General features: G+C 42.7%; 1 protein-coding gene across 12 annotated transcripts in view; it reads left to right on the forward strand.

The window, feature by feature from the left end:
- Positions 1–346: 346 nt before the first annotated feature.
- The window catches only part of HP1BP3 (heterochromatin protein 1 binding protein 3), a 47,510-nt gene continuing 23,878 nt past the window's right edge, over positions 347–23,978 (forward strand). For 2 of the 12 annotated variants that reach the window (XR_004228624.1, XM_023219754.2), the window contains exons 1-8: positions 347–479; positions 6,831–7,026; positions 7,463–7,562; positions 10,834–10,987; positions 14,575–14,734; positions 17,134–17,277; positions 20,505–20,585; positions 22,610–22,764. Coding sequence is in view for 11 of the 12 variants with exons in the window: in XM_023219754.2 (XP_023075522.1) it covers positions 6,931–7,026; positions 7,463–7,562; positions 10,834–10,987; positions 14,575–14,734; positions 17,134–17,277; positions 20,505–20,585; positions 22,610–22,764 (890 nt within the window). In the remaining variant the exon portion in view is untranslated. Of the gene's footprint in view, positions 480–691; positions 1,161–6,830; positions 7,027–7,462; positions 7,563–10,833; positions 10,988–14,574; positions 14,735–17,133; positions 17,278–20,504; positions 20,586–22,609; positions 22,765–23,978 lie in introns of those variants that run through there. The other 10 variants (XM_023219764.2, XM_023219757.2, XM_023219755.3 and 7 more) reach the window with 10 other exon arrangements.

Raw genomic sequence — 23,978 nt, forward strand, 5'->3', positions numbered from 1 at the left:
AATTCTTCTACGGTCTTCAAAAAAAGGTTGTCTGCTCTTGAGCCGCGCCTAAACTGAGAAGCGGGAAAGGCGAGCCCCGCTAAAGGCGGACGGGTGGCCGAAGCGGAAACCCAGTTAAGAGCAGGGACTGCCCTGGAGAGCACAGAAAGCGAAGGTTAGCGGGGAAAAGCAGCGCCCCTCCGAGGAAACTGACACCGCCCCGCCACGCCAAGCCAATGGGTGCCACCAAGCAGCGCCGGGAACGCGCGCCGACGCCCCGCGCTCCGCCAGCGTCCGCCCGTCCCCGCGCGCCCCCTCGTACCCCACGCGCGGGGGGCGGGGCCGGCGGGGGCGCGCGCGGGGCCGCGGGCAGGGGGGCGGGGCGGCAGAGCTCGGCGGCTGGGACTGGAGGACAGCGGCGGCGGAGGCGACTAGCGGCGGCGGGAGCGGCGCCGAGAGGCCGTGCGGGACGCGGGCGCCAGGACCGGCCGAACGCAGAGGTAACGCAGGACGGAACAGGCGGCCGGGGAGTGGGCGCGGGCTCGCTGAGCCCCGAAGGCGAGTGGCGGAGGCCGCTCGCCCGGGGCGCCGACGCCGCTCCTGGAGAGGAGGGGGCGGGGCGCCCGGGTCCCCGGAGGTGGCGCCTTTTGTCTGCCTGCCCCGACCGCTCCGCCCCCCTCCGTTCCCCTCCCCTGCGACCTAGCCCCCTGCCTTTCTGGCGGACTCCTCCTCAGGGGCCCTCCGGCGCGCGCGCTCCCGCCCTTGTTTTGTTTGGACTTGGGGGAGGAGGGGGAGCTCTTCCCTGGCCGTGCGAACCTGCGTCCCAGCGCGCCTGCGTCGGCGTCCTCCGCCTGCCCCGATTGGCTGAGGGCTGCGCATGCTCCGAGGCCCGCCGCGGTCCGGCGCCCGCCCGCGCCCTCCCCTCACCCCACTCTCTCAGCGGTTTTCGGAGCCGGTTCGAAAGATGCCGGCGGCGGTGACTGGCTGCGGCGGGCCCGCCCCCCGGGTTCTCCGCCCCCGCCGCCGCCATTACGGAGCTCCCAGTGGTGAGTGTGCGGAGCGCTGAGGCTCGCGTTCCGCCGCTGCTTCCGTCGCCGGGGCAGGCGCCGCGGTGTCCCTGCCGAGCGTGAGCCCCGAACTGTCACCGCGCCGAGCCCCAGCCTCATCCGTCGGTGTCCGCGGTCCGAGCTTTCTCCGCCTCGCTGGCGGCCCGCGCTCTCCCCCGCCGTGCGCGTTCGCCGCTGTGGCCTGTAGCTGCCTCGCCTCGCCGCTTTGTCTCCGCTGCTCTTGCCGTCCTTCCCGCGGCCCTCTGCGGGCGGGGCTGTTGGCTGTCGCTTTGCTGCTCCGCGACGGCGGCCTTGAGTCTCGCTCCCCCGGTGGGAAACATAGAACTGGTTACTGGCCACCTTAGGCGGTGGGGTTTGAATGAGAGCAGTGCCTCGGTAGGTCGTCAGAAAGTTACAGTCGCCCATCTGAGCGTTTGTAAGAGATGGAGGCAGGAGTGGTGAGGTGAGAGCCCCGGATCTGAGGGTTGGTACTGAATTGACAGCTGTGATCGGGGACAGCCACTTAACCTGTTTGAGAAAGAATTCTCTCCCGTACGGAGACCGAACCGGGTGAACTGTGCTGCCGCCTCCGCTTGCACGTTCTCTGTGTTATTGCGCTTCCTGACTTTGCATTGCATCGAAAGTGAGAATCCAATTCGGAATAACGTCTAAAAATCGCCTGGGGCTTTTTGAGCACACTGTCTTGTCTTAGAGTGAAATTAGACGTGACTAGTCATTTTTGAAAGATGCTTTAATTTTGTTTAACCTGGCATAGGCAAAAAACTTACTAGCTTTTAAATTTTTCTTTGCTCTTCTCAAAAGTTTAGTGTGATTTGTTTCAAAATAGAAGTAACATTTTAAAGTTTTCTGGGTTGGTTGGTTGGTTTTGGCTTTGTTTTTAAGCTTACTTGGAAGATGGTAGGGCTGGAAGTTAGTGGAGAAAGTATGCTAAACTCTCCATATCCAGATGAAAGTTTTAACTCCTTACCGAGTTAGATTGTGATTTTGTTGAGATGAGACACTGTAGTGTGCTTAGCATCTATGCCCGAGACAGACACCGAGTATATGCTTGCTTACATAATTTAAATTTGAAAATGAAAAACAAATGGTGCCAGCAATCAAATTACAGGTATTCTTTTTGTGACATGACTCGTTAAATCTGAGTATAACGAATGACTTTAGATTGGGAACAATGTGAGGTGTTCAGTGCATCACTAATAACATGTATTACATATGTTTTATGGTAAAATGTGAAATTATAGTACTTTCCCTAAAATGCATATTATCAAGGGTGTCAGTAAACTGAAATACGTTGTTAAACTCCTCGTTTTTCTGCCGCTTTTTCTTAATTTAGAGGGAATAAATTAAAACTGAAATTTGGGCTTTTTATTTCTACAATCCTTTTTTTTTATTGCTTGCATTCAAATAATTTAAAGCCGGGCATGGTGGCTCACACCTGTAATTCTAACACTTTGGGAGGCCAAAGAGGAGGATCTCTTGAGTCCAGGAGTTAGAGACCAGCTTGGGCAACATAGGGAGACCCTGTCTCTACAGAAAATAGGAAAACCGTCGGGTTGTCGGGTTGTCGTGGCGCATACCTGTAGTCCCAGCTACTCAGGTGGCTGAGGTGGGAGGAGATCGCTTGAGCCCAGGAGGTCGAGGCTACGGTAGATCCCTGGTCATGCCACTGCACTCCAGCCTGAGACCCTGTCTCAACCGATTTAATTTAAATATTTCCCTTGACAAAAAACAAATCTTTGTAGTTGTTCAAACACTAAACGAACTGATGCTCATAAGAGGACCATGTAAACCACAGGTAAACTCAGACTGTTTTTGGCACACATAAGAACCAAGATGAAAAACATGAATAGGTCGGACGCGGTGGCTCAAGCCTGTAATCCCAGCACTTTGGGAGGCCGAGGCGGGCGGATCGCGAGGCCAGGAGATCGAGACCATGCTGGCTAACACAGTGAAACCCTGTCTCTACTAAAATTAGCCGGGCGTGGTGGCGGACCCGGACGCCTGTGCTCCCAGCTACTCAGGAGGCTGAGGCAGGAGAATGGTGTGAACCGGGAGGCGGGGTTTGCAGTGAGCCAAGATCGCGCCACTGCACTCCAGCCTGGGCAACAGAGTGAGATTCCGTCTCAAAAAAAAAAGAAAAACACAAATAAGTTCCATTTGTTCATCCCTTAGTTTAACAAATATTAATTGAGCATCTATTCTGTGCCTGGTATGTTCTTAGGCATCAGGTATGCAGCAAGTGAATCAGATCAGAGTCCTGCCAGGAACAAGTGTGGCAGCCTAAAAATCTCATCATTCAGAAGTGCAATAGTAAAAAAGTTTAGTTAATAGGTACACTGGGTCAAATGCGGTGGCTTACACCTGTAACCCCAACATGTTGAGAGGCCGAGGCAGGTGGATCGCTTGAGCCCAGGAGTTTGTGATCAGCCTGGGCAACATGGCAAAACCCTGTCCTTACAAAAAAGAAAAATTATCTAGGCATGGCGATGCATGCCTGTAGTCCCAGCTACTAGCGAGACTAAGCTGGGAGAATTGCTTGAGCCTGGGAGGTTGAGGCTGCAGTGAGCTGTGATACTGCAACCTGGGCATCAGAGTGAGACCCTGTCTCAAAACAAACAAAAAACATAGGTACAGTGATGTTAGCAGTGTAAATTAACCTTGCATATACTTAGCTCTGTAGTGAACAGTGATTTTATTAAATAGCCAATTAACCCAACTATTCTAAAGCAAGTACTACAGGTTGAAGCTTTGAAGTTATATGACTTTGACATTTATTAAGGAAATGCAGAGCTGAGGCTAACTTTTTTTTTTTTTTTTTTAGACGGAGTCTCACTCTGTCACCCAGGCTGGAGTGCAGTGGCGTAATCTCAGCTCACTGCAACTTCCGCCTCCCCAGTTCAAGTGATTATCCTGCCTCAGCCTCGCGTAGTAGCTGGGACTAACCCAATATTATGAAGAAAGTACTACAGATTGAAGCTTCAAAGTTCTACAACTTTTACTTTTACTAAGGAAATGCGGAGATGAGGCTAACATTTCTATTTTGTTTTTGTTTTTGTTTTTTGAGATGGAGTGTTGCTCTGTCACCCAGTCTGGAGTACAGTGGCATGATCTCAGCTCACTGCAACCTCCTCCAGGTTCAAGTGATTCTCCTCCCTCAGCCTCCAGAGAAGCTGGGACTACAGGCGTGCGCCACTGTGACTGGCTAACTTTTGTATTTTTAGTAGAGATGGGGTTTCACCATGTTGGCCAGGCTGATTTCGAACTTCTGACCTCAGGTGACCCCTGTCTCAGCCTACCAAAGTGCTGGGATTACAGGCATGAGCCGCTGTTCCCGGCCCTAACGTCTCTTAATATTTATCCCAAATAACTGGGTTTTAAGTGTTCTTCAGACATAATGAATATAGTATTAAGTATTACATTCTTGAACTTGAGTACATACTTGAACCTCCGCCTCCCAGGTTCAAGTGATTCTTCTGCCTCAGCCTCCTGAGTAGCTGGGACTACAGGCGCACACCACCACACCTGGCTAATTTTTGTATTTTTAGTAGAGATGGGGTTTCACCATACTGGCCAGGCTGGTCTTGAACTCCTGACCTTGTGATCCATCAGCCTCGGCCTCCCAAAGTGCTGGGATTACAGGTGTGAGCCACCATGCCTGGCCCTTTTGTGTGTGTATGTGTTTTTTTTAATAATAATAATAATTATTATTTTTGAGGCAGGCTCTGCTCTGTCAGCTAGGCTTGGAATGCAGTGGCTCGATCTCAGGTCACTGCATCCTAAACCTTCTGGGCTCAAGCAATCCTCCCAATCTCAGCTTCCCAAGTAGCTGGGACTGTAGGCACATGCCACCATTCCCATTTGTAATTTATTTTTTAGAGGCAAGGTCTGTATTGCCCAGGCTGGTCTTGAACTCCTGGGCTCTAGTGATCCTCCTACCTTAGCCTCCCAAAGTGCTGGGATTACAGGTGTGAGCCACCACACCTGGCCTGTTTTTAAATTTTAATTTGTTTACTTTTGGTAATTTTAAATTTTAATTTGTTTACTTTTGGTAAAGATGAAGTCTAATGTTGCCCAGGCTAGTTTTGAATTTCTAGCCTCAAGGGATCCTCCCACCTCTGCCTCCTAAAGTGCTGGAGTTGCAGGCATGAGCTACTGTGCCAAATGGGAAAATATTGTTTTAAAGATTCCTATGAACGGATGCTCCTGAAGGTTGTTGACTTCACTGTAGCATTTCCAGCCTAGCTAGTGTTATCGTGGATTAAGAAAGATGAATTCATTAGCAATATAACTTTACTAAGGATAATCTGATTGTGATACTGTTTTATTTCCGTATCATGTTTGCATGTAAAAATACCAGCAGATTTGCGTAAGACTTTTTATGATTAAGAAAAATAGGCCGGGGGTGGCTGGCTAACCCTTGCAATCCCAGCACTTTGGGAGGCTGAGGTAGGCAGATCATCTGAGGTCGGGAGTTTGAGACCAGCCTGACCAACGTGGTGAAACCCCATCTCTACTAAAAACACAAAATTAGCTGGGCATGGTGGCGCATGCCTGTAATCCCAGCTACTCAGGAAGGTGAGGCAGGAGAATCTCTTGAACCAAGGAGGCAGTGGTTGCAGTGAGCCAAGGTCGTGCCACCTCACTCCAGCCTGGGCAACAGAGCAAGACTCCGTCTCAAAAAAAGAAAAAAAAAATTAATATTAATGGATATTCTAGTTCACTACGTATGAGTGTGTTACACTGCACTGAATTCTTTCAGCTGACTGAAAGATTTGCTTGCAGCTGACTGACAGTTGACAAGTCTGGTATTGCTCTTGGTGTTCTCATAAAGATATTTTCCCTATAAATGTGAATGCATCCTATGTATTTCAATTTTCTGGATTTATCCTAGTTACTGTAGGTTGGGACTGTTACTTGCCTAGTTGAAAGCTCTTAAATTCTTAGACAAGGTTAGAGCTTAACGTAGAAGTTGAATGACTGTCATTCCCCCACTCATTGTTAATAGTTCATTAGCACAGAGATCTAAACACTTAAGTGGTCTTTTTTTAATAGAGGAATTTTTGTATAAAATGTCATTGAGTCTTAGATGAGATTTTTGGGGAAGAGGGGTTGTTAGTGATCAGGTAAACTTGGGTGACTGCATGGGTTTTTGATCTTTGAATATTTAATTATATTCTTCTGTACTAGTTTTCCTTACATTAAAAATATGACAGTCTTAGAAGCATACGTTTATTCTCCTAGGTGATGGTCTAAATTTGCTTCTATGGGTCTGGAAGTTATTAGAATGTCAGGTTATTCAGCAGTATTTTTGCCCTTGTGTTTTCCCTTAATAGAGGAAAAAAAGTACTTTTGTAATAGAGATAGAGTTTAAAATTACAGTTAGTTTTCCTACCCTTTCGAGAACAGTGACAACAAAAGCTTTCTCTTTGTAAACTGATCTTTGACTAACATTTGACTGACTGCTCCTCAGTCTCTCTATTCTGTCCTCCTCAGTTCCTGATGGTGGCAGGAGGGGATGGGGCTAGGTTCCTTACGAGCTGCCTTGCCCTTGTCTTTGTTCATGCGGAAGGTGCAACAGCTGCTGTGGCTTATGCATTCGTCTTAGTTGCTGCTTTATGTACTCTATATTTTAGTAGTTTTATCTTTCTGAGTAACCAAATCATCTGTCACTTAACTATACATTTTATAGTTATATTTTTTCCCTTTGGATGTGTATTAAATTTAGAAGTTTTAGTTTAGTTTTGTTTCTGTTAATCTTCACACCAGGTCTTTTCTGTGCTTTAGGTTGATTCTTCACCACACTGAAACCATTAGGAAAAATCCTTGTGGTTAACAGCAGAGGCTTCAGAGTGTAACCTGTACTCGGGCCTAGAAATTATTTAAAATGGCGACTGATACGTCTCAAGGTGAACTCGTCCATCCTAAGGCACTCCCACTTATAGTAGGAGCTCAGCTGATCCACGCGGACAAGTTAGGTGAGGTAGGGGCTGACACATTCTTGAAGCTCACTCTTGGATCAATCCCTGACTTCAGGCCCTGCTGGGTCCTCCTTCTTGGTACATGCTCCTTCCCTTACTTTGGGGAGTCTAGGTTGTGAATTTGAAACAAAATCACATTCTTTTCATCTTCCCTTTCCCCTCAAATTCCTGAGAAAAGCTCCAACCTTCTAAATTTATAGCAAATCAACTATAATTATGTGTTTCCATTTGAAATTCAAGCTAAAATAACATACTTTAAAAAGTGTGTCTTAAAAATCATATTTCACTTCAAAAAAACTTGTTAAAAGTAATTTGCATCAGATCCTGGAGTCGACTTGAAGAATTCTTACATCTTCTGTGACACAGTTATGCCCCCTTTGAAAAAGAGATAACACAATTTTTAAATGCTTGTTTGATTATGGCCATCTCTTTTCTTAGAAGGTAGAAGATAGCACCATGCCGATTCGTCGAACTGTGAATTCTACCCGGGAAACTCCTCCCAAAAGCAAGCTTGCTGAAGGGGAGGAAGAAAAGCCAGGTAAAGTAAAATGGTGACACAACCTAAAACATCAAAAGTTATACTGCAATTTGGAGTGTCCCATAAATTCCTTTGAACTTAATAATTCTTTTTTCGTGGCTAAGTGTTTTGGGGAAACATTTAGAGAGAGAATCAGTAGCTATTGGTAAGTCATTGTCAGACCATGAGGACAAAGTAAGATTTCATCTTCTCTGTAAAGATTTTTGGAAGGTGAAAATGATATGTTGGAATTAAAAACAGAAAAATGGTTGGGGATGACAGGAATGGCCAAAGAGTAGCATTCTGGACATAAAGTGTCATGGGGATGAATGCAGTGTAGGAGAATGAAAAACGTGAGCCTTTAGGGTAGATGTGGAAAGTTCATCCAGAAATCATCTGAGGCCTTAAGAGAAGCAAATGGTGATCTGTTGATCTGTAACAGGTATCTCTAGAGAAAAGATTGGCCAGTCAGTGGTGGGAGCATAACAAATGGAAAGAAACATAGACGCATCAATATGGAGTACTAGTGCTCCTTTATGGCATCTGTAACCATCTCTTCTCCTTTTCCCGTCTTTATTTTTCTTCTCATGATCTTTTTGGTTTTTTTTCCTTTTCCCTTTTTTCTTTTCTCTCTTGCCTTTTATCTCAAGTTTTTCAGGGATGAGCACACTGTGCTGCCTCTGTTGTGGCTGTTAGAATCAATTATTTGCTGACTAGCATGTATTAGGAATAGAGGGCCGGGCACATCACGCCTGTAATCCCAGCACTTTGGGGAGGCCAAGGTGGGTAGATCGCCTGAGGTCAGGAGTTCGAGACCAGCCTGGCCATCATGGTGAAACCCCGTCTCTACTAAAATTACAAACATTATCTGGGCATGGTGGTGCATGCCTGTAACCTCTACTACTCAGGAGGCTGAGGCACAAGAATTGCTTGAGCCCAGGAGGCAGAGATTGCAGTGAGCTGAGATCACGCCATTGTATGCCAGCCTGGGCAACAGGGGAAACTGTCTCCAAAAAAAAAAAAAGAATAGAAAATACGTGCATCCTTGTTTCCTGTATCCCGTGGTGCATCAGGACAGACATCAATAATGAGTCAATATACTCTTTTTTTCTGGCTAAGCCTGGATTTTTTGATGAATGCTATAAGCAATTTGCGCACCCTAGCCTAAGGCAGTTAAGAAACATGAGAATCCGAATATTTGAAAAAGTAAATGAGTGCTGGTAAGGTGAAGATAGGTTATCTTGTCCAGCACTGGGATAAGCCACTTGGTGGTCCATCTTAATCCATGTTTAACAGCCAGCTGAAGCCACTAAATCACTAATAACATCAGTTTTCAGAATACGTGCCAGAGGGTTCAGATGTAAAGTATTAGAAAAGTCAACCAAGAGTTTATGAAGACACAGTGTCACTTCACAAGTTGTATGTTTAATCTTCTCTCTATCCCATTTTGTACATAGTATTTTGTACATAGAAATTAGACTTCACTCATTTTAAATTTTATAAACTCTACATTTTACCCAGAAACGGACAGTTCAGTGAGTTGGAAACAGTCTTACACAAACTACATATTCAATATCGGTTGAGTGACTGAACTTTATTAAGCCATAACTCTTGAGCAGTTACTCTTGAGAAGAGAAAATAATGTAAAATTAAATTTATAAGACTTATTAGAGTAAAACCCGTGAATGATTCTTAGCTTTTCATCTTTTTTAGAATAAGACAAAGCATAAATAAACATGACTAATAGTAAATTCTTGCCCATGCAGCCATTTAGGTCAAGTTGTTGGCGTGAGGGGCAGTAAAAGATATATCATGATGAAAAATACATTTTATTTTGAAAAACCTAAATGCAGTTACTATCTTTATCCCCAGATACCATTGTTATAATGAAGTTCTGTCCATAATACTTTGTGATCCTAAGCATATGGAAAACAATTTTAGAAGCAGAGAAGGCCAAAGGAAGATGGAAATCACTCGCTTAGTATAAGTGTTAGAATTGTACTTGTGCGATTTGGTTTTAAGAAAGAAGTGGCATTTTAAAATTCTCTTTATGTGAAGGCCAAAAAGAAGTCCTTGTCATTATTGCAATAAGTAGTTCACATAATTTAAATGATCAAATTCTTCAAGCATATACTTTGGTTTGAAGTATATGCTTGCCACTGGAGTCCTCTTCTTTTTTTTTTTTTTTTGAGACGGAGTCTTGCTCTGTCGCCCAGGCTGGAGTGCAAAGCTCCGCCTCCCGGGTTCATGCCATTCTCTTGCCTCAGCCTCCTGAGTAGCTGGGACTACAGGCACCCGCCACAGCGCCCAGCTAATTTTTTGTAGTTTTAGTAGAGTTGGGGTTTCACCGTGGTCTCAATCTCCTAACCTTGTGATCCGCCCGCCTTGGCCTCCCTGGAATCCTTTTTCGTGTGTGTGTGTGTGTCATTTTTTGTTTGTTTGTTTTTTGTTGTTTTTGGAGTTCTCTGAAGTCCCTGCATAACCAGTGCCTGGGGTTCTGTGTTTTATAGTAGCTGCTCAGAGACATGCTGTGAAGGAAAGGCACAAATAACAGCAGACCTCTATGTTCCTCTCTCATATTTCTACTGTTGCTTCAGTCATCCTCTTGAAGAATACTTGAGTTTTTTATTACTTACTCTCTGAGGTTTGACTGTTGAATTATAAAATGGCTAATTTCTTAATTATAAGTTTGATGAATATTGCAAAGTAGAATAATTAAATGATTTGGGATGAAATGAGTTTTCCTTTCTATGTAATTTCCTGGTCTATCTATTTTTCTAATAATAGATAACCACCTGACCAGGCAACTTGAGTGACATAAAGAATGTAGGAAAACTACATTAGTGGTCATTTGTTTTCATTCTAGAATTCATTTGTTTTTTTTTTTTGAGACGGAGTCTCACTCTGTCGCCCGGGCTGGAGTGCAGTGGCCGGATCTCAGCTCACTGCAAGCTCCGCCTCCCGGGTTCACGCCATTCTCCTGCCTCAGCCTCCCGAGTAGCTGGGACTACAGGCGCCCGCCACCTCGCCCGGCTAGTTTTTTGTATTTTTTTAGTAGAGACGGGGTTTCACCGTGTTAGCCAGGATGGTCTCGATCTCCTGGCCTCGCGATCCGCCCGCCTCGGCCTCCCAAAGTGCTGGGATTACAGGCTTGAGCCACCGTGCCCGGCCTAGAATTCATTTGTTAATTCGAGACTTCAGCTGGTCCGTTTAATAAGATAAACTTTTACCCTTTTATTGACTCAGATTGGAATACATCTGCTTACGCAATTCTGCTCACCTGATTTTTTAGAACCAGACATAAGTTCAGAGGAATCTGTCTCCACTGTAGAAGAACAAGAGAATGAAACTCCACCTGCTACTTCGAGTGAGGCAGAGCAGCCAAAGGGGGAACCTGAGAATGAAGAGAAAGAAGAAAATAAGTCTTCTGAGGAAACCAAAAAGGAGTAAGGAGTTATGTCTTCTTGCTATTTGTATTTGAAGAATGTGTAAAAGGACGTTAGATCAGATTGTTTTAAAGTGTTATAACATTGGCTTATGCTAGGTATTTGCTATTTGGATTTAATTTTTAAAATTACCATTTGAAATAGGTTTATTATATAGTTGTATGACCTGTTAGAGTATGTTGTAGTTAGCAGAACACAATGGTTTGAATGATCCAAAAGTCTTTGTCATTGACTTCGGAATATGTTTTTGAGCTTGTAATTTATTGTGGGAGTATCTGATATTTTAAGCATTGGCAAGACTTCAATAAGAAATGAAACATAATTATAAAAATCTGACCTAGAAGACACTTAGACACTTCACTATTTTATTCCTACCTCTGTGCCAGGAGTGGGTTGCTTTTGTGTGCTTTTGTTAGAAGGCATTAGTCTGTATCAAGCCATTGGTAGTGTGACCTAAAAGTCTATATATGTTTGAAGAAGTATTCAGTTGGAGAATTGACTTTGAGAATCTGAAAGTAAAATTTGCTGTTGATATGTATCTATGTAAGGTGATGGCAGTTACTTTTTAATTTTTAATTTTTTTTTTTTTTTGCAGGAGAGCTGGTAGTATTCATTCTACTCTTTTCATAATTGGTCAGTTAGAAATTACTTTTAAATAGAGTCATGCATTGCTTAACAATGAGTATGCATTCTGAGACATGCATCTTTAGGCGATTTCATCATCATGCCAACATCATAAAGCGTACTTACACAAACCTACATGGTACAGCCTACTACATAACTAGGCTTTATGGGATAGTCTGTTGCTCCTAGGCTGCAAACCTGTACAGCATGCTACTGTACTAAATACTGTAGGCAGTTATAACACAGTGGTAAGTATTTAAACATAGAAAAGGTACAGTAAAAATATGATATAAAAGATAAAAAAATGGTATACCTTTGTAGGACACCTGCCATGAATTGACCTTAAAAGATTGGAAGTTGTTTGGGTGAGTGAGTGTAAGTGAATGCAAAGGCCTAGGACATTACTGTGTGCAACTGTAGACTCTGTAAACACTGTATGCTTAGGCTACACTAAATTTATAAGCTTTTTTCTATTTTTAAAAGTTTTTATTTTTCAAAACTTTACTAAAAACAAAGACAAAAGCCAGACGCAGTGGTGTACGCCTGTAGCCTTAGCTACCTTAGCTACTTAGGAAGCTGAGGTGGGGGGATTGCTTGAGTCCTGAAATTTGAGTCTAGATTGGGCAACATTGGGAGACCTCATATCTATAAAAAAAAAAACAAAACTAAGACACACACACACCTTAACCTAGGCCTGCACAGGGTCAGGGTCATCAATATCACTGTCTTCCACCTCCAGATATTCCACTGAAAGGCTTTCAGGGGCAGCAACACACGTGGAGCTGTCATTTTCTATAATAACAATACTGTCTTTTGGAATACCTCCTGAAGGACCTGCTTGAGGCTGTTTTACAGTTAACTTTTTTTTTTTTTTTTTTTGAGACAGAGTCTCGCTCTGTGGCGCAGGCTGAAGTGCAGTGGCCGGATCTCAGCTCACTGCAAGCTCCGCCTCCCGGGTTTACGCCATTCTCCTGCCTCAGCCTCCCGAGTAGCTGGGACTACAGGCGCCCGCCACCTCGCCCGGCTAGTTTTTTGTATTTTTTAGTAGAGACGGGGTTTCACCGTGTTAGCCAGGATGGTCTCGATCTCCTGACCTCGTGATCCGCCCGTCTCGGCCTCCCAAAGTGCTGGGATTACAGGCTTGAGCCACCACGCCCGGTCAGTTAACTTTTTTTTTTAAGGTAGAAAGCATATATACTCTAATGATAAAAAGTATAGTATACTAAACACATAAACTAGTAACATAGCTGTTTATTATCAACTATTATGTATAATTGTAATGTGCTTTTTTTTGGGGGGGGCGGGGAGGAGACAGAGTCAGGCTAGAGTGCCAGTGGCGCAATCTCGGCTCATTGCAACCTTCACCTCCCAGGTTCACACGATTCTCCTGCCTCAACCTCCCGAGTGGCTGGGACCATAGGCATGCACCACCATACCCAGCTAATTTTAGTATTTTTGGGAGAGACAGAGATTTCACCATGTTGGCCAGAATGGTCTCGATCTCTTGACCTTGTGATCTGCCCACCTTGGCCTCCCAAAGTGCTGGGATTACAGGCATGAGCCAGTGTGCTGTATTTTTATATGACTGGCAGCACAGTAGGTTTGTTTACACCGGTGTCTCCACAAACAAGTGAGTAACTTGTTGTGCTGTGATATTACCACTGCTACCATGTTAACCAGGTAATAGGAGGTTTTCAGTTCCATTATAATCTTATGGGACGACCATCATATATGTGGTCTGTTGACCAAAATATTGTTATGCAGCACATGACCATAAAAGAATAACTTAGTAATAACTCTACCTTCTAGCTGTAATATTCAGGGTATTCTTTGTCTGAGTTTCATAAGTATAGCTAAGGTCTGAGGAATTTATAGCGACTATCGTGTGTGTGTGTGTGTGTGTGTGTGTGTGTGTGTGTGTGTTTAATAGAGATGGTATCTCACTATGTTGGCTAGGTTGGGCTTGAATTCCTGACCTCAAGCAGTCCTCCAACCTTAGCCTCCCAAATTGCTGGGATTACAGGCATGAGCCACTGCACCCAGCCTATCCTCTGTTGTTAAATATTCTAATGCATCTGTTAGGTGCACAGAGCACTATTACATACTCAGAATAAAATTTATATAATTCTTTAAATCTTTTTTTTTTTTTTTTTTTTTTGAGGCGGAGTCTCGCTCTGTCGCCCGGACTGGAGTGCAGTGGCCGGATCTCAGCTCACTGCAAGCTCCGCCTCCCGGGTTTACGCCATTCTCCTGCCTCAGCCTCCCGAGTAGCTGGGACTACAGGTGCCCGCCACCTCGCCCGGCTAGTTTTTGTATTTTTAGTAGAGATGGGGTTTCACCGTGTTAGCCAGGATGGTCTCGATCTCCTGACCTCGTGATCCACCCGTCTCGGCCTCCCAAAGTGCTGGGATTACAGGCTTGAGCCACCGCGCCCGGCCAATTCTTTAAATCTTACAAAATTGCTTTGATAAACATACTCTTACAATTCTCGCAACACCTTGGGAAGTAGTTGGTTTTATATTACTGTTTCATAGCTGAGGAGAAAGACTCACATCATATACTGAGATCGTATAGCTAGCTAGTAAATGTTTGAGTGAAAATGCAGACAAAGGTTTTCTGACTTAAGAGCTTGAGTTTTTTTCCACTATACCATATTGCATCTGTTGTAGTTGCTAACTAATATGCATTTTAAAATTCTCTTTTCTCTTACGTACTGAGCCAGTGCTAATTTATGTGACTCCTCTCTTCTGCACCTAAGAGAAAAATACCTTTTTAATTCATTTATGGTACCCAGTTTTTAAAGAAAGACTTGTTTGTAAAATTTTGCTTATGGTACATATCACCTTAGCCTGTGAATAAATTAAAGCATTAATTTTTATCCCTCCCTGGTCTTTTCCTCCTTCTGACTTTATACGTCTTTCTAGAGAGTTTATTTTCTATAATAACAATTCTTTGTTTTAAAGTGAGAAAGATCAGTCTAAAGAAAAGGAGAAGAAAGTGAAAAAAACAATTCCTTCCTGGGCTACCCTTTCTGCCAGCCAGCTAGCCAGGGCCCAGAAACAAACTCCGATGGCTTCTTCCCCACGTCCCAAGATGGATGCAATCTTAACTGAGGCCATTAAGGCAAGTTTTTATTTCAAGCAATTCATCCTAGATTTATTATGTTCATTTTTTTCTTATTTGAAAATGGCATATTTCTGTCTAGACATAACTATTGCTCTGCTTCCTAAAAGAGTTTTAAAGAGAGGAAAGTCATTATGAGTTCATGTTTTTCTAATATAATTACATTTGGTGAACACTTAATTTTTTTTTTAAATATACATTTGCTATAGCAAATGTTTTTAACTTTAGAATTTTTAAATTCAGTTAATCGATTAAGTACAGTTTTTATTTGAAGGCTGAAAATGTTAATTCATTGAACAAACATTTAAAGACTTCCTTCCCTCTGTTGGGTGCCTCTGCTAGTGGCATAAAATTCACTAAGGCTAGCAAAGTCCTTGCCCGCATTCATCTAATTGTGACTCAGTAACTGAAAAATATTGAGAATTTTTGTTTAAAAAATATCTCTAGGTTCATTTGTAAAGCTGAGTGTCTGATCTTGGTAGTGGATATCTTTCACACTTGAACCCTGTTGTAAACACTGCTTTATCACCTAGACATTCCAGAATGCTTACAAAAATTACCGTCTTTACATAGATTCATGATTTGCTATAATCCATTGACTTTCGTTAGATGTGGTTTTTCTATTTTTTTAAAGGTTATCTTCTAATCTGACATTGCCTTTATTGTATAAGTCTTTTCATTTAATTTTGCCTTGTTTAGTTAATATGATCAGATGATAAGAGGAGTTCGAACAGACCCATCTTTCAGGGACCCTGTTGTTAGGATCTGAGGCAGGATTGGGGAGACAGGGATACAGATGATTTTAACCAGAAAAGGGGGGATGTGTATAAAAAGGAGCAGCCTGGTTGTCATTCTTAGAATGCGAGAAGATAGCACTCATATATAAACTGGAAAACGGGTTTGCCTTCAGACTTGTCCCTTTACTCCTTCAAGACTTCTTATGCTCTCACCTCATTAAGAAAACTTTATTGGTCTAGATCACCTCACTGTAGTGAAATCGCTGTTCTTCGTATAGCCTTTCTTCAAGGATTTCACTTGATGACCACTCAGCCTGGGTTTGAAGGAGCAGCATGATAGTGAGGATGGAAAAAGGACTAAAACTTGAAAATAGTGAAATAAAAAATTAAAACGATATCAATTTGGCTTAAAGAATGGTTTGCTTATAATTGTGCATATTTATGCAGCTGATTGATTTTATATAGATAATGTGTATTCCATGCAATATGACAAATTATTGCAGACCATGGATACCATTTTCTGTATCACACAGGAATCATGGTATCTACTGCCATCTCATTGTCAGATTGGTGGAGCAAAAGATTATTTGTTTCAGCATTAGTGTTCTTTTCTGCTTGATTTTATTTGCTTTGTGTTTTCTTGTAAGATCAGGAGTAGTAAACCTCAGTAGGTCATTAATAGTTCAGAGACATAGACTTGAATTACATGACTCATATTAATACAGCTTGTTTCGTGTTGTACAATCTTTTCTGGACCATCTACTTGTGAGTTATTTTTCTTTGTTGTCAAAATGTATAAAAACATTCAATGAAGTTCTTATTCAGTGAGAATGAATAAGTGCTACATTCATTTAATAGACACTATGGCAGTACAAAATTGATGGACTGGCCCATTAGATAAATGACAGATGCTACTCCTGTGTGCTTCAAAATTTAAAGCATTTGATTTCAAGTCAGTGACCAGTTGGAAAACAAAACTTTAAGCATTTGAAAAAATTAAGTATTTGCTGCCTTTGTGACACAGTGAACTACTTCATTCTTCCAGGTGCATTAGTCAAATGTAGTATAAGTAAAATAGGATGGAAATAGAAGAGGGCACATTAAATTCAAATAGAACACCTTCACTATTATCCAAAATTCTCCTTCAAGACTTTGCCATATGTAAACCCAGTTTTATGCCATTTGTTTAGATTATCTTTGATTCTTCTCTCTGCTGACATTCATACAGAGCCTTCAGGAAAATGTCCTGGCATGCTCATTCCTTAAGCTCATGCCTTAAAATGGGCCAGATCTGTGATCCTGCAAGTGATAGGTTTGTTCTGCTTTTCTCATTTTGATGCGAAAGATCCATCTTCTAAATATAGAATGGAATTAAAATGGAAAGAGGTTCTTCATTATACATAAAATGTTGTTCATGTTCAGTATGGTCTTTTAGGCTGTTTTGAACAATTTAAAATTGTAGTAGAAATATTTAGTAATTCTGTTATTTCTCTGCAGCCATTATGAACTGAAGTCTTCTGAAGCTCATTCTTCCCTACCATTTTTGTCATCCATTATCAAGTTCACTTCCAAAATAATTTATTTTGAAAATATATGTCAGGCTCTGTATCTAATAAAAAAAACAACTGGTTTAATATATATGGTTTGATAAATCTTTTCTAGGCATGCTTCCAGAAGAGTGGTGCATCAGTGGTTGCTATTCGAAAATACATCATCCATAAGTATCCTTCTCTGGAGCTGGAGAGAAGGGGTTATCTCCTTAAACAAGCACTGAAAAGAGAATTAAATAGAGGCGTCATCAAACAGGTATTACACAATTGTTAGTAGTAAGATCATTTCACTGTGTATTAGCTTTAAGTCTGCAGTTAGTAACATTTAGGCTTTTTGTGTCTTTTTTGTTAAAAAATAAGTTGCATAATGATGAAATTCCTTAAGTTTAACCTTGTTGAATTATCTGAGGCTAGGTTTCGAAAACATTGGTGCCATTTAAACTTTTTTCTAGTTTGCTTTGTTCTTAATTGGATTTTTCTTTGGGGGATGCTTTTGCTTGAAATCATGTAGCACTGAACATGAAAAAGGTAAGGAATCCTACTACTGAAACAGCAAAAATGAGACTAGGCATGGTGGCCTACACCTGTAGTCCCAGCACTTTGGGAGGCTGAGTTGGGAGGATCACTTGAGCCCAGGACTTCGAGACTAGTCTGGGCAACATAGCAAGACCCCTTCTCTAGAAAAAATACAAAATTAGCAGAATTTGGTGGCATGTGCCACTAGTCCCAGTTACTCTGAAGGCAGAGGCAGGAGGACCACTTGAGCCTGGGAGGTTGAGGCTATCGTGAGCTATGATCTCACCACTCCAGCCTCGGTGAAAGTGAGACCCTGTCTGAAAAAAAAAGGAATAACAAAAATGATAATCGCCCTTGTCTTAGGTTTGTTTCCATTCAAGCCTAACTTACATGATAGACTTGTTAGTATTAATTTTTAGCTTCATAAATATGCTCACTTTAACTGATTAGTATCTAAACTATTAAAGCCTATTAGGAGTATCAGAGAAGCCTGAGTGAAATGTGACTAGCACTAGAACCAGTGTTGATTTCAGACATAAGTCTACTTTACCTTGCATAGTGCATGGAGGCTTAGAACCATAGAAATCTAAAGCTAGAATAAACTTTATAATATGTTACCCTCTTCAGAGGTCCAGAGTGATGAAATAACTACTAACGTCTTAATTTTAAAAGTTTGGTTCACCACATTCTTAGAGTCTGGTTATGCTTTTTCTATACCCACTGCCTGTTTGATCAGAATAGAATTCTGTGCCACTCAGGCATTTAAACTCTGCTTAGGGACTTTGAACTAGTACTTAATTTCACAGATATGTCTTGTCTTCTATGTGCCAATTGCCTGAAGGTCTGTTACTGAATAAAACAGATTGCTGCTGTGTGGAGCTGAGAGTCTAGCTTTCTCAAAATGTAAAACTGATGTTTAACTGGCCTTTAAAATTATCACTGATGGCCAGGCACAGTGGCTCATGCCTATAAGCCAAGGTGGGAGGGTTGCTTCAGGCCAGGAGTTTGAGACCATCCTGGGCAACATAGCAAGGTGAGACCCTGTCTCTACAAAAAAATTATTTCTTTATTCTATTTTATTTTACTTTTTGAGACAGAATCTCACTCTGGCCCAGGCTGGAGTGCAGAGGTGCAGTCTTGGCTTACTGCACTCTCTACCTGCTGGACTCCAGCAGTCCTCCCACCTCAGCCTTCTGAGTACCTGGGACTATAGGTATGCACCACCACACCCAGATAATTTTTGTATTCTTTGTAGAGACAAGGTTTTGCCATGTTGCCCAGGCTGGTCTCAAGCTCCTAGGCCCAAGTGATTCACCCACCTCAGTCTCCCAAAGTGCTGGGATTACAGACGTGAGCCACTATGCCCAGCCTTTACAAAAAATTTAAAAATTAGCCAAATATAGGGGTGCATGCCTGTACTCCCAACTCAGGAGGCTGAGGCAGGAGGATTGCTTGAATTGAGGCTGCAGTGAGCTATGATTGTGCCACTGCACTCCAGCATGGGTGACAAAGAGACCCTGTCTCTAAAATAAAACAGAATGATCATTGACTAAAAGGTTTTAACCTAGTTAATATGATTATTAGAGCCAAGGACCTGTTGTGTAACATAGTATATGTCAGCAAAGCTTATGCGATGGCTTCATGTTTTAGTTTATGACCTGCTGTAGCCTACATAGTCTGACCACCCTTGGTTGACGCCTAAACAACTCTTAGTAGGCTAAAAGCATTCCAGCTTGATCGCTCATTGATAGCAGTGTAGGTAAAACTAAGCTGTGGAAGACTTTAGTTATTGTGAATCAACTTTTTTTTTGAGATGGAGTCTCGCTGTGTTACACAGTGGCACAATCTCAGCTCACTGCACCCTCTGCTTCCCATGTTCAAGCAATTCTCCTGCCTTAGCCTCCTGAGTAGCTGGGTTTATAGGCACCGGCCACCACACCCAACTAATTTTTGTATTTTTAGTGGAGACAGGATTTCACCAAGTTGGCCAGGCTGGTCTCAAACACTTGACCTCAAGTGATCTGTCCACCTCGGCCTCCCAAAGTGCTGGGATTATAGGAATGAACCACCGTGCCTGGCCTATTGTGAATCAACTTTAAAATTTTATGAAAGTGCTTTGTGACCTGGAAATATGTGGTAAAACTTAGCATTGTGTGCAGTGGCTAAAAAATTGTTTGTTTGTTTTTTGAGATGGAGTCTCACTCTGTCGCCCAGGCTGTAGTGCAGTGGCGTGATCTCGGCTCACTGCAAGCTCTGCGTCCCAGGTTCACACTATTCTCCTGCCTCAGCCTCCTGTGTAGCTGGGACTACAGGTGCCCGCCACCACATCCGGCTAATTTTTTGTATTTTTAGTAGAGATGGGATTTCACTGTGTTAGCCAGGATGGCCTCGTTCTCCTGACCTCGTGATCCACCCACCTTGGCCTCCCAAAGTACTGTGATTACAGTCATGAGCCACTGTGCCCAGCCAAAAAATTGTTAGATAACCCTTCCCATAAGGAATAATGTATCGTTGGTAAACTATGGGAAGTTATGTGGCCTGATATTAATTAGGGTCTAAACTTTTTCCAAGGAGCTTTTAAGATAGTGAGGGCTTTTCTTATTTTCCGTAAGAGATTATGTCCCTTCCTTCTTTAGGACATTTTTGTTTTGATTTTTTATTTCGTTTTGAAAGTTTTTAATAGACTGTTTAACCTAGTATCACAGTAGCATTCTTCTCAAAATTTTGTAGATGAGAAAACAAAAGCTCAGAGGGTTAACTGGGTTGTACAGTATTACTCAACATCAGCTAGATGGTACATAAAGGACCTTTCATCTGAAGTCTTTTGACTTTTCATTGACTGTTGTTTTTTTTTTCCGAAGAAGTAAACACCACTTTACATTAGCTCTTGCATTACCATGCTCTGTAATTTCCTTCACCTAATGTAAAGTTATGAATACTAGAATAACAAAAATTAATTTACTTTAGGTTAAAGGAAAAGGTGCTTCTGGAAGTTTTGTTGTGGTTCAGAAATCAAGAAAAACACCTCAGAAATCCAGAAACAGAAAGGTAAGACAATGTATACCACAGTTTGAGTGCTGTGGAGCTGTTACTGCTACCAAAAATAGCAATATCCATTGAGTGTTTGCTGTGTGCCTGGCAGTATGCAAAGTTCAGCCTTTCTGCTAAAGTCTAGGGAAGTTATAAATAATTTGTTCATCTAGTGAGTAGAATAGCCAGGATGCAGATCCAAGCAGTCCAACCTGGTTAAGCCTATGCTCTTAAGTGCCTTACATTAAATTATGGGCAGCTATATGAATTATACTGCTTTTTGTTTTGAGATAGAGTCTTGCTCTGTTGCCCATGCTAGAGTGCAGTGGCGTGATCTCAGCTAGCTGCAACCTCCACCTCCTGGGTTCAAGCAATTCTCCTGCCTCAGCCTCCTGAGTAGCTGGGATTACAGGCACTCGCCACAATGCCCGGCTAATTTTTTTGTTTTTTTTAGTAGAGATGGAGTTTCACCATGTTGGCCAGGCTGGTCTTGAACTCCTGACCTCAAGTGATCTGCCCACCTCAGCCTCCCAAAGTGCTGGGATTACAGGGTGAGCCATCGCGCCCGGCTGAATTATACTGCTTTTTGTGAAGTATCTTTTAAACTAGAGAAGATATAAGAGTTTTTTTGTTTTTGTTTTTTTTAAGATAGAGTCTTGCTCTATTGCCCGGGCTGGAGTGCAGTGGCACGATCTTGGCTTGCTGCAACCTCCGCCTCCAGGATTTAAGCGATTCTCCTGCCTCAGCCTCCCCAGTAGCTGGGACTACTACAGGCATGTGCCACCATGCCCAGCTAATGTTTGTATTTTTAGTAAAGACGGAGTTTCACTACGTTGGCCAGGCTGGCCTCCAACTCCTGACCTCAGGTGATCTGCCTGCCTCGGCCTCCCAGCATGCTGGGATTATAGACATGAGCCACTGTGCCCAGCCTAAAAGTACATTTTTACTGAATACTATACCCAAAAACTACCCAGATCTAATTTTTCTTCCAGTTTTTGTAAATACTAATGTTCTTCTCCCCAACACGTATAATTTCATTTGTGTAAAGTATTTCTGCAATAATAAAGTGAAATGTCTTGTACTCGTTTATATCAGAAATTGAAATAATGTTTTTCTAAACTTTTTTTTTTTTTTTTTTTTACGACTCTGAAGCTTTTTATCCTTTTTTCATAGAGTTTTCAAACACTTTCAAAATGAACTTTATGCATTACTTTCTGGTGCTGCACTTCATAAATTAGGACCTTTAAAGTCTACACTCCTTTTTACTTTTATGTGTTTTTTTTGTTTTTTAAGACGGAGTTTTGCTCTTGTTGCTCAGGCTGGAGTGCGATGGTGCAATCTCGGCTCTCTGCAACCTCTGCCTCCCGGGTTCAAGTGGTTCTCCTGCCTCAGCCTCCCGAGTAAATGAGATTGCAGGTGCATGCCACCAGTCCTGGCTAATTGTGTATTTTTATTAGAGACAGAGTTTTACCACGTTGGTCAGGCCGGTCTCGAACTTGTGACCTCAGGTAATCAGCCCAGCTCAGCACCCCAAAGTGCTGGGATTACAGGCATGAGCCACCACGCCTGGCTGCTTTTCTTGTTTTGTTGTTTTTTTTTTTTGTTTGTTTTTGAGATGGAGTCTCACTTGTCACCCAGGCTGGAGTGTGGTGGCTCTGTCTTGCATCACTGCAATCTCCACCTCCTGGATTCAAGCAATCCTTGTGCCTCAGCCTCCCGAGTAGCTGGGATTACAGGCTACCATGCCTGGCTAATTTTTATATTTTTAGTAGAGGGGGGTTACACCATGTTGGCCAGGCTGGTCTGAACTCCTGACCTCAAGTGATCTGTCCACCTTGGCCTCCCAAAGTGCTGGGATTACAGGTGTGAGCCACCACACCCAACTTTTATATGTATTTTTAATGCTCTCAGTGGAAAATTTTATATCAAAGAAGTTGCCACAAAATTGACAAATTTGATCATCAACTGAGGAAAACCCTTGAGTTGTATGTAGAAGCATTTACATTCTATAATGATCATAATTTTTGATAATTACTTTTCAGAATAGGAGTTCTGCAGTGGATCCAGAACCACAAGTAAAATTGGAGGATGTCCTCCCACTGGCCTTTACTCGCCTTTGTGAACCTAAAGAAGCTTCCTACAGTCTCATCAGGAAATATGTGTCTCAGTATTATCCTAAGCTTAGAGTGGACATCAGGTATGAGCCATTGGCCTGGCCTTTAAAACATGATGTGTTATTTCCTTTAGCTGCCTTTTCATGGGAAAGGAGATAGATTAAATACTGAGGAAGGATTACTTTTAGCTAAGAATAAACCTTTTTTGTTGGTCTTATTTTTTTTGCCCCATTATGTGTTTCTCTTCATATCTCCATGTATAGTTTTTTTGTTTGTTTGTTTGGAGACAGGTTTGCTCTTGTCATCCAGGCTGGAGTGCAGTGGCACCGTCTCGGCTCACTGCAGCCTCTGCCTCCCAGATTCAAGGGATTCTCCTGCCTCCGCCTTCCGGGTTCAAGCAATTCTCCTGCCTCCGCTTCCCACGTAGCTGGGACTACAGGCGTCCGCCACCATACCCAGCTAATTTTTGTATTTTTAGTAGAGTCAAGGTTTCATCATGTCGGTGAGGCTGGTCTCGAACTTTTGAACTCAAGTGATCCACCCATCTCGGCCTCCCAGAGTGCTAGGATTGCATGTGTGAGCCACTGTGGCCGGCCTTTTATTTTATTTTTTTTTTTGAGATGAAGTCTTGCTCTTGTTGTCCAGGCTAGAGTGCAGTAGCACAATCTCAGCTCACTGCAACCTCTACTTCCCTGGTTCAAGCGATTCTCCTGCCACAGCCTCCCAAGTAGCTGGGATTACAGGCACCGGTTACCATTCTTGGCCTACTTTTGTATTTTGTGTGGGTGTTTTGTTTTGTTTTGTTTTCAAACCCAAATCTTATGTTTCTTTGTAAGAGCCTGGTAGAGTAACTCTTTCAATGTTGTTAGCTGTTAAGATATTTAATATTGAACTCTGTGTCTTCTCAGATATTAAATATCTTAACAGTTGACAACATTAGAAGTGTTACTCTACCAGATTAAAAAAAAAAAAAAAAAAAAAGGGCCGGGCACGGTGGCTCAAGCCTGTAATCCCAGCACTTTGGGAGGCCGAGAGGGGTGGATCACGAGGTCAGGAGATCGAGACCATCCTGGCTAACACAGTGAAACCCCATCTCTACTAAAAAATACAAAAAACTAGCCGGACGAGGTGGCGGGCGCCTGTAGTCCCAGCTACTCGGGAGGCTGAGGCAGGAGAATGGCGTAAACCCGGGAGGCGGAGTTTGCAGTGAGCTGAGATCCGGCCACTGCACTCCAGCCTGGGCGACAGAGCGAGACTCTGACTCAAAAAAAAAAAAAAAAAAAAAAAAAAGCCTGGG

Source organism: Piliocolobus tephrosceles, chromosome 1, assembly GCF_002776525.5.
Source record: "Piliocolobus tephrosceles isolate RC106 chromosome 1, ASM277652v3, whole genome shotgun sequence".
Lineage (NCBI taxonomy): Eukaryota > Metazoa > Chordata > Mammalia > Primates > Cercopithecidae > Piliocolobus > Piliocolobus tephrosceles.